The following is a 14,075-nucleotide window of genomic DNA, read 5'->3' on the forward strand; positions in this document are numbered from 1 at the left end:
TACATATCTCTTGGCGTCTCATCTTAGTCACCTGTAAAATAGATTTTTAACTATACTCACCTTCAGGGGGAGAGGGGAATTGGATGAAGGCAGTCAAAAGGTACAAACTTCTGGTTATATGATAACTAAATGCTAGGAATATAATGTGCAACGTGATACATAGAATGAACACTGCTGTATTTATATATGAAAGTTAAGAGAGTAAATCCTAAGATACCTCATCACACAAATTTGTTTTTCTGTTTCTTTACTTTTAAATCTCTATGAGATGATAGATATTCACTAAGCTTATTGTGATAATCACTTCTTAATGTATGAAAGCCAAATCATTATGCTGTACACCTTAAACTTACACAGTGCTCTATGTCAATTATATCTCAATAAAACTGGAAGAAAAGAAGTAGTCTCACCTTGTAGAGTCGTAGTGAGTAGAGGGGCTGTATGTACTTTTTACAGTGCTTGTTGGCACATAATAGGTGCTCAGTACATAGTTTTTTGAATGAATGGCCGCCTGGGCAGATGAGGTTCCTTTTCAGCGCCATGGGCATTGTCCTTGTTTCGATTCAAATTCACTGAGAAGAGAATGCATATCTATTGCCTCCAGATTCTCAGCTCTATAACCCTTTATTTATCCTCATAGCACTTTTCACCCAGTGTCAGGACTTTGCTTGAATAATTAATGCAGTTCGTAAATCCTCACCATCTGACTCCCTTCCAAGAACAGAAACTCCATATCTGAGGCCATGCCTGTCTGTTCACCCACTACCTAGCTCAGTGCCTGTTAGCACACTGGCAACAATGAATGTTTTGTTGGATGAATAAATAATCAATGGCTACCAGTTCATCAGCTGCATCCCTTCATTTCCACTTTCAAGTTGTGCCATGCTTGGCTTTGCAGACCCACTTGGTCTTCACGTGGTTTTGCCCTTGATACCCGCAGGTGGAGGGACGGCAATGCCCGGCGGAGATCGGGACCTCGGGAGCTACTACGTGGGTGTGGACGTGGGGACAGGCAGTGTCCGTGCAGCTCTGGTGGACCAGAGGGGTATCCTCTTGGCTTTCGCAGACCAGCCAATCAACCAGTGGGAGCCTCAGTTCAACCACCACGAGCAGTCCTCCGAGGACATCTGGGTTGCGTGCTGCATCGTCACAAAGGTATGGCCTCAACTCTCGCGTTCTCACATGTGTTCTCCTGCTCCCACCTGCTGAGTGTGTATAGTGTGTCCATCTGGTGCCAGGGACAACGTCGGGGTAACTTTAGACACAGGCTTTGCCTTTAGGGAGCTCATGGTCTATGGCAGAGACCAACAGACAGCTGGGATGTAACGTGATATGTGCTGGGAGCAAAGTGACTGTGGCTAGAGCTGAGGAAGGGGCCAACACTGAGGGGCTCCAGGTAGACAGGATGGAGGATGCAGAACATGTAGACAGAGGATTCAGTCAGATGTGACCGAATGTGAAGATGTCACTGATAACCATAGATGACCTCTACTGCGCCCTCAGGTGTGCCCAGTGCTGTGTAAAACATGTTAACATGCATTATGCAGTCAAATCCTCACAACGACCCTATAAAGGTACCCTCATTTTATTGAGGAGGAAACAAAGGCATAGAAAGATTAGGTAACTTACTCAAGTTCATGCAGTTAGTAAGTAGGAAAGGCAGTCTGACTCCAGTGCTGCACCCTTAGTCACTGGACTCTCCTGCCTTCCAAGTGGACAAATGAGGGGAACCTCATTTTGTTCAGAGGGAACTGCATGTGCAAAGGCACAGTGGCCTGAGAACACGGTGGGTTCTGAGAAAGGAAGGAAGTCAGGCAAGACTAGCGCATCTCTGAGTTGTGCTGGGTAGACGTTTATCTTGAGTGGCCTTGGTTTGCGGTCCGCTTGCTGGCTTGGGAAAAGGAGTGATGCTGGTTGAGAATTGTTCCCTTTTAGTTTCACTTGACTGGTTTTACATCCTGGTGATCAGGAACGACAGAGGTGCTTTTGTAGTTTTTTCCAGAGGGAAAAATAAAGTCCTGGGTTCTCTCTTCTCCCTGTTCCTAGTTTAGTTCCTTAAATATTCACGAAGGGCTTGGTAATTTGCAGATGGACAATTCACCATTCTGTCCGTATTGATCAGTCTGTTTAAACTTTAATGAGCTCTGGGCTGATGTTAGTGCCCCTGGAGAAGAAGGCAGGGAGCGAAGGTGGGGGTGGGAGGCACTGGAGCATTATTATATAGGAATAAAAGGGGGGCACATCTTCTCTTCTGCCTGTTTAATTTTCCTCCTCCCTCCCCCGCCCCGTCCCAGCCCCGCCTTGGTGAGAATCTTCTACTCTTTGCCCTTGGGTCTCCTTTGTTCTTCCAACATATAGCATTTCTTGCCATTAAGGAAATTGTCAAGAAAAAATTTTATCCCCTGATGAAAAGCTACTTTAAAAACAGGTCTGCTCTAAGTACAGCTTGGTTTAATGTTGGATTTTTTAATCATCTCCCGGTGGCAGCCACCTCATCATCTGCTTGCACCCCATTAGCCACGTGAGTGCTCTGGGCATTTGTCCTTAGCGAGGATGTCTCTCTGTAGCAAACCTGGATAAAGCTATTGGGTCTTAGGCTGTTCCCCTCGCATGGGGTATGGCCATGTGGCCGCATGTCAGAAGCCATATGATAAACATGACACACCTACTCACAGCTATATTGCTATGTGAGGTTGAAGGAGGGGAGCATGTTTATATTAGAGAAGTAACACACCAGAGAGCACAGATTCTGGAGCCAGACTGCCTGGATTGACATCCCAGTTTCAACATTTATTAGCTTGTCTTCTTGGACAAGTTACTTACGGTGTCTTGCTTGAGTTTCATCATCTGTAAAATGGAATGATGACTGTACCTATCTGCATTGGGTCCTTGTGAGGATTAAATGAGTTAATACATATAAAATGTCGTAACAGTGCCTGGAAATGAGTAAGCACTATGATTCCTATGGCGATGATGATGACAATAACAGAAATGAGTAGATTATGGAGGAGAGTGAATTTCTAAGATGAAATACTGAAAAGTCAATGTCAGTAAGGGAGGCACCTCATGGGAATATTCACTCCTTTTGTCGTTAGGGTTCTTTCCATGTAAGATTTTGAGAAGCAATGGTCTGGGGCAAGGGGTGACATAAAATACATCCCGAGCTGTCTTGTCTTTCTCAAGGACTTAAGGAAGTCAAGAGTTTGAGAGCAGTTGTACTTACTGCTTCCTTTTCCCTAAGTTGCTCACATTGCCTCAGACGCTTTCCCCTTAGTCAAGTTAATGAAAACAATAAGAACAACAGTAACAATATGATGATGATGATGGCAGCTAACATTTCTTGGGCACTGATTATGTTCCAGGTACCATGCTGAACACTTTATACCAATCACTTCATTTTATCCACACAACAGCCTCTTTTTTAAAAAAAAAAACAAACTGAAATATAGTTGATTTACAATGTTGTGTTATTTTCAGGTGTACTATTTTTTTCGGATTCTTTTGTCTTATTGGTTATTAAAAAATATTGAGTAGAGTTCCCTGTGCTATACAGTAGGTCCTTGTTGGTTATCTGTTTTATATATAGTAGTGTGTATATGTTAATCCCAAACTCCTAATTTATCCCCCTACCCTTTTCCTTTTGGTATCCATAAGTTTGTTTTCTGTGTTTGTAGGTCTAGTTCTATTTTGTATCTAAGTTCATTTGTATCTTTTTTATTAGATTCCACGTACAAGCAATATTATATGATACTTGTCCTCTGTCTGGCTTAGTTCACTTAGTATGATAATCTCCATGTTGCTGCAAATGGCATTATTTCATTCTCTTTTATGGCTGAGTAATGTTCCATTGTATATATGTACCACATCTTCTTTATCCATTCCTCTGTTGATGGTCATGTAGGTTGCTTCCATGTCTTGGCTATTGTAAATAATGCTGCAGCGAACATTGGGGTGCATGTATCCTTTCGAACCATGTTTTTCTCTGATATATGCCCAAGAGTGCTGGATCTTATGGTAGTTAAGAACCTCCATACTGTTCTCCATAGTGGCTTCACCAATTTATTATGAACTCTGTTTTAGAGCTGGAAGAAATGAGCTGTTAAGAGGTAAAGAAACCACCCAAAGTCAGGGGTTGGGCTGCTGCTGTCTCCCTCTTGCTCTGTTTTTGTCCCTCTCTTCAGCCTCATCTTATTCCACATGCCCGCATCTTGGAAATCGTATTAAGCTACCTGAATTTTTTTTCTAAATTAGCACTGAATGGAGAACTTTGAACTTATCCTGATTGTTATATTAAGCATTCTGAATTACAAGTGCCTTTACCCAGCTGTCTGCTTATGTGGAAAATGTGTGCCCCCCCCGAGCAGGGGTCATATCTTGTTTACCTGTATTTCCTTAGAGTTCCTCACTTGTAATGTGCCCCATTCATGTCTGTTGAGTACGTGAATGAGTGAAATATCTGTTGTTTTCATTATCTGGCATGCTCTTCTCTCATCTTTTTTTTAACCTGCCCAGTTCCTGGGTACCTTTTAAAGTAAAATTAAGCATTACTTCCCCCTGGGAGCCTTCCTCTGGATGACCTCTGACAGTCCCTGCCTGCCCTTGACAGCCTCAGAAGAAAGAGGGTGAGAAGTCCCTCTCTGCTGCCCCAGAGCCCACGTATTCACCTGTATCAGTATCTGGTCCTTACCAGATTGTGTTTTAATTGGTGACTTGTTTTAACCATGAGCTGAACTCTTGGAGAGTGTCATCTCTGTGTCCACAGCACCTAACACATTGCTTGGCACAAGTTTGATGCTCAGTAAATGGTTGCTGAATAAGTGTTACTTAGAGCTAAAAACGAGCAAACAGAAAACATTCTGACATCCCTTATCTTGTTCAAATGTTGCAATAACTCTATGACATAGTTTTCCATACTTCCTATTTGACACGTGAGGATATTAAGGCTCTGAAACTAATGAGTATTAGAGACAGACGTAGACCTCTACTGAGATGGCTCCAAATCCTCTTCTCTGTTCTACTCACCACTGCCCCTGAAACTGTCAAGTCTTCATTGGGTTGATACCCACACATCTAAAAATCTCTATGGAAACGCACAAGTCCTAGAGCTTATGTCATCCTTGATTTTAAGAGTTTATATCCCTTTTTGGAGCCGCAAATCTTAATCACCTCAACAAGGCAAGAACATTGCAAGGTAGTGTCTAGTAACAGCTTCCATTAGGAAGAAGATAAGCTGGAGGTACCATTCAGCCAGCAGGTATTTGTCAAGTGTCATTAGTCTGCGAATATTTATTGAGCACCTACTATGTGCTGTGCTCTTTGCTAAGCGCTAGATTATATATGGGAGTGAGGGCTACAACAGGTTCTCTGCCCATGAAGCCAACGAAATACCATTTTGTTCTAAATTGTACCAGCTATGTGAGTAATGGTTGGAGAGAGAAGGAGCGGAAGAGGGAGTCACCCGTGTGGGATTGAGCAATCATGTCAACCTCCTATATTTATAGAACTTTTATGGTTTACAAAGTACATTCCTATCCATTTGATTGTCATACAAGGTAGGTAGGGGAGGGGTTGTTACTCCCATGTTAAATTGAAAAGAAATACTGAAATCCAGAGAGTTAAGTGACTTTCCCTAAGTCACCCAGGAAGTGGGTGATAAGCCTGAACTCAGGCCAGATCTCTGCATTCCCTCCATCTCCAACACCACATACCTTCATCTTTTGTCTGGATTAGCCTTGGAATGTAACTGACCTCATCTATGTCTGTGCACTTCCCCTCTCCAATTGTGCTCCTTCTTGAGCTGGAATGATAGATATCTGTTAATGCTAACTTGATCAGGTCACTCTTTTGCTTACAGCTCTTCTGTAGCCCCATACTACTGCTTGGATAGAACTCAGAATCCTTAAATGGCCTGTAGGCGCTGTGTGGTTTGGTTTCAGCCTGCTCTCCTGGCTCATCTCATGATGCTTCTCTCAGCTCTGCCTTCCACCCATATTCTCCTTCTGTCATAATCCCACACATGCACTGCTCCCCTTGTCCTCTGGCCGGGCTTTTGCACACATTCTTTCTTCTTCCTGCACACTCTTCCTGCCTTCCGTTGACATATTTCACTCCTATTCATCCTTAGATCCATACTGTCCGATACAGCAGTCACTAGCCACATGTCACCGTTTAAATTTAGTTAAAATTAAATAGAGTTTAAAATTTGGTTCCTCCATTGCAGTAGCCACGCTTCAAGTGCTCGGCAGCCACGTATGGCTGGTGGCTGCTGTGCTGGACAGCACAGGTACAGAGCATGTCCATCACTGCAGAAGGTCCCTTGCATAGTGCTGCACTGGATCTTAGTTCAAAAGGCAGTTGTTCAAGGAGGAAGCCGTTTCTCGCCCAATGTTACCTCCCAACTAAGTCCTATTTTACTCAGTGTTTTCACGTCTCTTGTACTTTTTTGTCATAGAACTTCACATGGTTTGTGAATCATTCATTTTTTGATTAATATCAAATAGTAAAATCATTCTATAATCAAGTAATAACATAACAAAATAAATGAAGTAAAATAAAATAATTCCCATTTGTGGATTAATAGCTGTCTTTTCTACTAGATTTTGTACTGCAGGAGGGTAGGAACTGTAGTTTGCTCATCCAGGTCCTCACGTATAGTAGACCCGGGAAATGTAAAAAGAATGAATGGCTCAAGACATTGGGACCTCCCTACTCCCAATCAATGAAGAAAGCTTGAGGAAGGATGTAGGGTTAAAAGTGAGACTGGAGAACACTAAGAGTGATTGTTCAGGAGGAATATTACGGACAGAAGCGCTTAGGTGGAAAAGTTAGAGTCATCCCTGGCTGGAGCAGGTGGTTTCCAGTAGGAGGAGGAAGGGAAGCTGGAATTGGTGTTGGGGGCATACCTGGGGTGGCGGGTTCTGAGGCCAGTTGGGAGCTCTTCTAGAATCATCCTGAGTTTCAGACTGACCAGCAACAGATTCAGGATGGCTTGGAGGAACAGAAACTAAATTCAAGGATGCCAGTTAGGAGGCAATTTCCTTCTTCTGATAAAGGTCTGGAAGCTGAGATTTGTTTGAACCATAAGGTCTGGGAGGCCTGGGGCTATGTCTCTCTTGTTGAGCATGTGTCCTCTGTGGTGGCACATGTAGGTGCCTAATACTCTCTCTTTAATAAATGAAGGGCTGGGTTAGGATGTTGGCCGAGGAATAAAGAGGAGGCACGAGACTGAGAGACTTTGGAAGGAAGATCGAACAGGACCTGGTGACGATGGAGAGGAAGGAGGTAGAGGCAGTGTCAGAGTTTCTGTCCTTGGAGGAATGTTGGTGTCACTGACATAAATGGCAGTGTTTGGCCTCTATCTCTCTACCTTATGTTCAAGGGACTGTACCACACCTGAGCTAGGATGCTGTGTAGGTAATGGACCAGGACTGGATTTGTTCATTTTACTGGTCACTAGAGTAGATTTTGTAAAGCTGAAGGCCTCCAGGGGCCTTGCAGGTAACATACACCCCACACAAGCTGTATTAGCCTTGTTGTTATTCCCACCTTAGGGCCTTTGCACTGGCTGTTCTCCTGCCTGAAACACTTTTTCTGCAGTTTTCTACAGGGTCGGCTCCTCAGGTCCTTCAGGTGTTTCCTCAAATCTCACTTTCTCAGCAACTACCTTCCCCTTCTCCGGCATTCCTGATCCCCCTGACATCACTTTCTAGTATACTGTACATACACGATATAACCTTTTCGGTTTATTGGCTGTTGTATATCCTTACAATGTAACCTCCAAAACAGTAAGGAATTAAAAAAAATATTTTGCTTTCCATTGTTTCCCAAATACCCAGAAGAGTGCACAGCTTGACCTTAGAAGGGGCTTGATTGTATTTGCTGCCTGACTGAATGCATAATCGAATTGTGTAGGCAACAGGGAGTGATGGGCCTGAGGGAACTGGGGATTTCATAACCTCATGCACACCCCCAAAGCTGACAAAGGCATTCAAATCAAGATTTAAAAGAATACAGTACCAGCCACATGGAACTCTATTGCAAGCTGGATTCCGTGAGGCCCCAGGCTTTGACGCTTGCTCCAAATACAGCCAAAGATAAAACCAGGTATGCCTCTGACCCTCCCGTTCTCAGTTCGGAAGATTTCTGAGGAACACTGTCTCCCCACCCAGTAAGGCACAGCCTGCTGATTTAAAACACATGCGGAATTGAACTGGTTCCCACAGTCAGAACAAAGCGATGCACAATCCCTTCCCCAAACATTTGTTTGCTGCCCCATAGCTACGAGTTGACAGTTGCGAGACATGGACCAGGTTACCGAATGAAGTTGCAGAAGTCTCCTTCTCTGGAAATTCTTTAGCAGAGCAATGTGCTTTCTCTCTAGCTGAGGAAATTCCCTTGATGCCAAGCTGTTGGGGTGAGTTTACTAGCCTGCTTTCTTCTTCCATTAATGAGCATATAAAAAAGAATCCTCAGGTCAGCAGGTCGAGTCCCAGGGGCCTTCTGGGTAGTGTGACCCTGACAGCCATCTCTCTGAGATGATTTAGATGGGGGTGGGGTTGGGGAGTGGAGGGGGTCCTCATGATAAGCCTGATGAGCATGGTCATAAGGCATTTCCATAGAAGGCTGGGGAAATGACAGTGGCTGCCCAACCAGATCAGGTTTAAATGCATGTCACAATTATTCCTCCAGTTCCTGGTGATAGGTTTTCGTTTTAGAGATGGAGACACTGCACTTTTGAGGCTGAAAGGCCATGGTTAGAATATAGAACTCTGTAGGTCTTCGAGGGGATTCATAAAGTAGATTGTAGAGAATATTTTCTTTGCTTCTACTGGAAAGTCAGTCCCACCATAATTCTTAGGAGGATTTGAGTTTATCCAAACTTTTCAGTTGTTTATCCTGTCATTTTATATGTGCTTACATGACACACAGAGCATGCTATGCTTCATACATCAGAGAGATTCCATGAACACAATTAGTAAGGCAGCGAGTGAGTTTTCCATCCTTCATATTTCCTACAAAGGTTTATCGGTTCCAGAGTACTTTCAAACCAATTGACAGTCTTGATCCTTACCTAGGAGTTCTCTCTCTCTCAGGAACCTGAGGCTCAGAAAGGGGATGAGATTAGTGCAAGATTACCTGATCCGGAAGTGGTGGAGTTGGAACCAGAAGGTGGCTCTTTTGACACTGTAGCCCATGCTTGTTTCTACTCCAAAGCTGCCTTGTGGTATTGAGTTTTATTGCATCTTCTACATGTTCCCTCCCAGTTCCTCTCTTGACTAATTGCAGGCCTGTGTGGGGTGGGCTTGCCCAAGTCAGGCATGCACTCTCTGGGCACAGAGACCAATAGGGCCGCAAGGCAGGTAGACGTTAGGGCTGGCTTGTTGATTGTTAGATTGATGCTCCATGAGTTCAAAGAAGATTGGAGGCAGCTAATTTCCTCAAATAGTGGCTGCTACTTATTGCGCACCAAATGCCAGATGTTGGGCTAATCACACCTTATTTTGCTGAATTCTCATAACGTCATTAGGAGATGTAGGTCTAAGTAATAGCTTTGTGTAACCAAGGAAACTGGTTTTCTGGCTTCCCAAAGTCACATGACTGGTTGGTGGCAGAGCCAGGTTTCAAACTCAGGGCGTCTGCACCCAGTACCATTGATCTTAGCCACTACCCAGGGATTTCCAAGCCAAGTTGGAAGGACATTCCAGGTAGAGGAGGCCATGCTTATAAATGCTACAGAGACATGATCCAGCAAGGCAAGGGGGTGATTAGAATGGCTGGAATTGGGTAACATGCCCTGGGTCACATAGCCAGAGTGACAGAGCTAGGATTTGAAACCAGGTCTTTGTGGGTCATTGTCATGAGGCCATGCTGACAGGCACTTGGGTTTGCGGCTCACATTCTTCTGAGTCTTGATGGATCAGTGTAGTAAAGGTGTACGGGGCGTTCACCTGGTGATGTGGGGCAGAGGTATTGCCAGGCATCACAGATGGCTGACTAGCGATGTTCTTGCATACAGCACATGCCCTCTCTGCAGGGTGAGTCTCTTGGGCAGGCAGGCAGTATGGTGGAGTAGGAAGAACACAGACTCTGAGTTTGAATTCTGGCTCTGCCATCGACTGACTGGCTGTACGACAGGATTAAGTTCAAATTCTCAATCTTTGGAGCCCACTTGCTGTTCCCTTCCCTCCCCAGTCTTCCACTTATTTTTTTATGAAATGGGAATACTAAATGTTTCCTCAGTGGGTTTTGTAAGGATTAAATAAGATGATGTTTGTAAAGTACCTGACACTCCATAGGTGCTCAATATATGGTGACATTTTATAATTTATTGTGGTTATTATTTGAAAAAATTAATGCTTTTCTTTGTTGAAAAATCTGTAATAATTGTGTGTAGCTCTTATTTGAGGAACCCATTAAATAGTAAGAAACAGAATCCTAAATGACAAGTCCAACATTCCAAAACAGGAAAAAAGAAGACTTGAGCATTTTATTTTATTTTATTATTATTATTATTTTTGTGGTACGTGGGCCTCTCACTGTTGTGGCCTCTCCTGTTGCGGAGCACAGGCTCCGGACGCACAGGCTCAGCGGCCATGGCTCACGGGCCAGCCGCTCCACGGCATGTGGCATGTGGGATCTTCCCGGACCGGGGCACGAACCCATGTCCCCTGCATCGGCAGGCGGACTCTCAACCACTGCGCCACCAGGGAAGCCCGACTTGAGCATTTTAAATGGTGATGGACACATTTGAGTTGACTTTTGTGGTATTTAAAAGGTTATTGTCATGTTTTAAGTTGGCAGGAAATGTTAATGAGTATGATCACTCATGCTTTTTCACAAAAGGAAACCATAGAAACAAAAATTAAAAAATAGAATTCATCAATAAATCTGTTATTCTCCAGCTTAAAAAATTACATGACAAAGTGAAAAATCTCCCATCTCCTCCAGCTGTCATTTCTGTTCTCAGAGGCAACCACTATTATCAGTTTGTTGTATATTTTTTTTGTTTTTTTTGTACCTTATTAATATATCATGGATGTATTTCCATTTCATCTTTTATAGCTCAACTTTGTAAAAAAAAATTTAACAGCTTGAGGTATAATTTACATACCATAAAATCATCCATTGTAAATGTATAATTCAGTGATTTTATTAAATTTACACATTGTGCAATCATCACCATAATTCAATTTTAGAATAGTTCTGTTACCCCCCAAAAGTTCCCTTATGCCTGTTTGTAGTCAGTCCCCAGCCCCAGTCATAGATAACTGTTTTCTGTCTTTATAGTTATTCCTTTCTAGAAATTTCACATAAATGGAATCATACAACATGCCTTCTTTTGTGTCAGACTTCTTTCACTTAGCGTAATCTTTTTACGGTTCATTCATGTGGTTGCACAGATAGTACTCTTTCTGAGTACTATACTTTTGTATGGATATAACACACTTGGTTTCAACATTTGGTTAAACCATGGTGAACATTTGATTTGTATAGATTTTTGTAGATGCTGTTTATCAGGTTGTAGAAGGTCCCTTCTATCTTGGTTTATTGAGTGATTTTTATTTATTTATTTTTTGCATCTGTTGGTGTTTGTACTTTATTCTATTAGTATATGTTATACATTAATTGATTTACGGATATTGAATGACTCTTGCATTCCTGGGGTAACCCCACATGGTCATGGTGAAAAATGAATGTTTTATATGTTGCAATATTGGTTTGTTAATATTTTGTTAAGGATTTTTACACTTAGGTTCATGGCAGTTATTGGTCTACAGTGTCCTTTTCATTTGATATCTTTGTTTGGCTTTGGTATCAGGGTAGTACTGGCCATGAAATGTTGGAAAGTGTTCTCTCCTTCACTATATCCTAAACAAATTTGTATAGGAGTGGTATTGTTTATTCTTTGAATGTTTCACAGAACTTCCCAATGAATCCATCTGGTCCTAGAGTTGTTGTTTTGTGGGAATGTTTTAGGTGCAATTTTATTTTTCAAGAAAGACTGTTTCTTAGTTTCTTGTGTAGCTTTGGCCAAGTTCCATAGCCCCAAAATGGTTGTTTTTGATGATGTTGTTCAGTTTTATGCTTTTATTTTGCTAAGAAGATTTGCCAACCTCTTCATACTATCACACCCAGAAGATACTTCTCTATCTCTTCATTTTATTTTTATTTTTTTGGCGGTACGCGGGCCTCTCACTGTTGTGGCCTCTCCCATTGCGGAGCACAGCCTCCAGACGCACAGGCTCAGTGACCATGGCTCACGGGCCTAGCCGCTCCGCGGCATGTGGGATCTTCCTGGACCGGGGCACGAACCCGTGTCCCCTGCTTCGGCAGGCGGACTCTCAGCCACTGCGCCACCAGGGAAGCCCCCTATCTCTTCATTTTTAGTGACTGTAGAAAATTCTGTTTTACAGGTATACCATAATTTATTTAATAAAAATAATTTTTCCAATTTTTAGGTATATTCTTAAACAGTTAACTTTTGTTTATATGTAATTTTACTTACTCATGCTAATAATTCACTAAGATAGGTTCCTAGAAGTAGGATTGCTGGGTCAAAAGTTATGCATTTTTTAATTTTAGTAAATACTATACTATATTCTTTAAAATTTGTACTAAATTATCACACTGTTAGGATAATATAAAAGAAGGTCCACTTCTCCCTGTCTTGCCACTACTATATACTCTTAATTTTTTAAATTTTTGCCAATAAGAAAAACAAAGATTGGGATATTTTTATTTGCATTTATTTAATTTTAGTGGAGTTGGGAATCTTTTTATATACTCTTTGACTATTTCTTTTTATTTTATGAAGTGACTTGTCATGTCCTTTGCTTAATTTCCAATTAGATCGGTTGTCTTTTAAATTAATTTATAGGATCTTCTGATATTTTAGTGACATTGAACTTTTATTTGTTTTCTGTTGTAAATACTTTATTCTGCCATTCATTTCCTTCTAGTCATAACTGTTTTCAGTCTTTTAAAAGCCTGTATTTTAATTTATGTTTTTTTTATTTGTTTTTAAAACAGAAAGTTGTACAAGGGATTGATTTAAACCAAATTCGAGGGCTTGGGTTTGATGCCACGTGTTCTCTGGTTGTTTTGGATAAGCAGTTTCATCCTTTACCAGTGAATCATGAAGGTAGGACCATTTCTCTCTCTTTTCTTGGTGGTGGGATACTGGCCGGGGCCCAGTTGGAGCATGATATCAAGTGTTATCACTGTTAGTGAGATTTACAGGTGGAGCATGGAGCCCCAAAATCATGTCCCTAGAGGTTAAAGCTTGGGCAGCAGTTAGTAGGAGAGGGATGACATTGGGATTAGGTGGATTAGGAAGAGACTTGGCTCCATAATGCACAGGAGCCACAGCAGAAAATCTGATGTAGGATGAACATGGGATCATTAGCTCAGAGTGAGTAGCCTTGAAACAGTTAACTGGTCTGGGCCTTTTCAAGGAAGGGAGTGTTGTCTATGCCTGAAATTGTTTTGCATATGAAGCTCCTCCACCACATTCATTTGAGTGGGTGAATCAAGTTCACTTAAAGAAAATAGAATAAGACAGACAGGACCATATATCACACAAAAGCTGGAAACAAATGGCCTCTCTATTTTCAATAGCCAGACCAAAGACATTCACATTTAATGACGTTGTTCTAATACACTCTCATTACACTCTCATTGCACTCTCTCATTACACTCATGAGTACTGTAACGAGCTGTTTCAAATGTAAGTGCCAACTTTTATCCACTGTCAGAAATTTCTCATGGGTGTGTCTCTTTTGGGATACTCTAGCCAGTAGTGCTAGCACCAAGGTTGCAAACCCAAAAGTCAGGTAGGTAATGTAAATGAATACAGCGTGCCAGATTTGAGAAAAACAACAGCACATGTGCAGAGATAAAATTCAACTGACATTTAACCTTTTGATGAGTGGCAGACATTTGGGAGCAGTGGAGACTGTGGTGCACTGGAAATTGCAGGCTCCATCTAAAGGAGTGTGACTCTGCATTTTCAGTCGGTTGTTGCCAACATAGGTATCACAAGCAAGGCTCGCCTTTGGGCGAGGCTGTATTAAAGA

General features: G+C 42.2%; 1 protein-coding gene across 7 annotated transcripts in view; it reads left to right on the forward strand.

Moving 5' to 3' along the window:
- FGGY (FGGY carbohydrate kinase domain containing) overlaps positions 1–14,075 on the forward strand; it is a 413,817-nt gene that overhangs the window by 19,257 nt on the left and 380,485 nt on the right. For 5 of the 7 annotated variants that reach the window (XM_067726327.1, XM_067726329.1, XM_067726330.1 and 2 more), the window contains exons 2-3: positions 941–1,155; positions 13,030–13,141. In XM_067726327.1, coding sequence (XP_067582428.1) covers positions 955–1,155; positions 13,030–13,141 — 313 coding nt within the window. In that variant the 5' untranslated portion in view covers positions 941–954. Of the gene's footprint in view, positions 1–940; positions 1,156–8,299; positions 8,414–13,029; positions 13,142–14,075 lie in introns of those variants that run through there. The other 2 variants (XM_067726331.1, XM_067726333.1) reach the window with 2 other exon arrangements.

This window comes from Pseudorca crassidens, chromosome 2 (assembly GCF_039906515.1).
Source record: "Pseudorca crassidens isolate mPseCra1 chromosome 2, mPseCra1.hap1, whole genome shotgun sequence".
NCBI lineage: Eukaryota > Metazoa > Chordata > Mammalia > Artiodactyla > Delphinidae > Pseudorca > Pseudorca crassidens.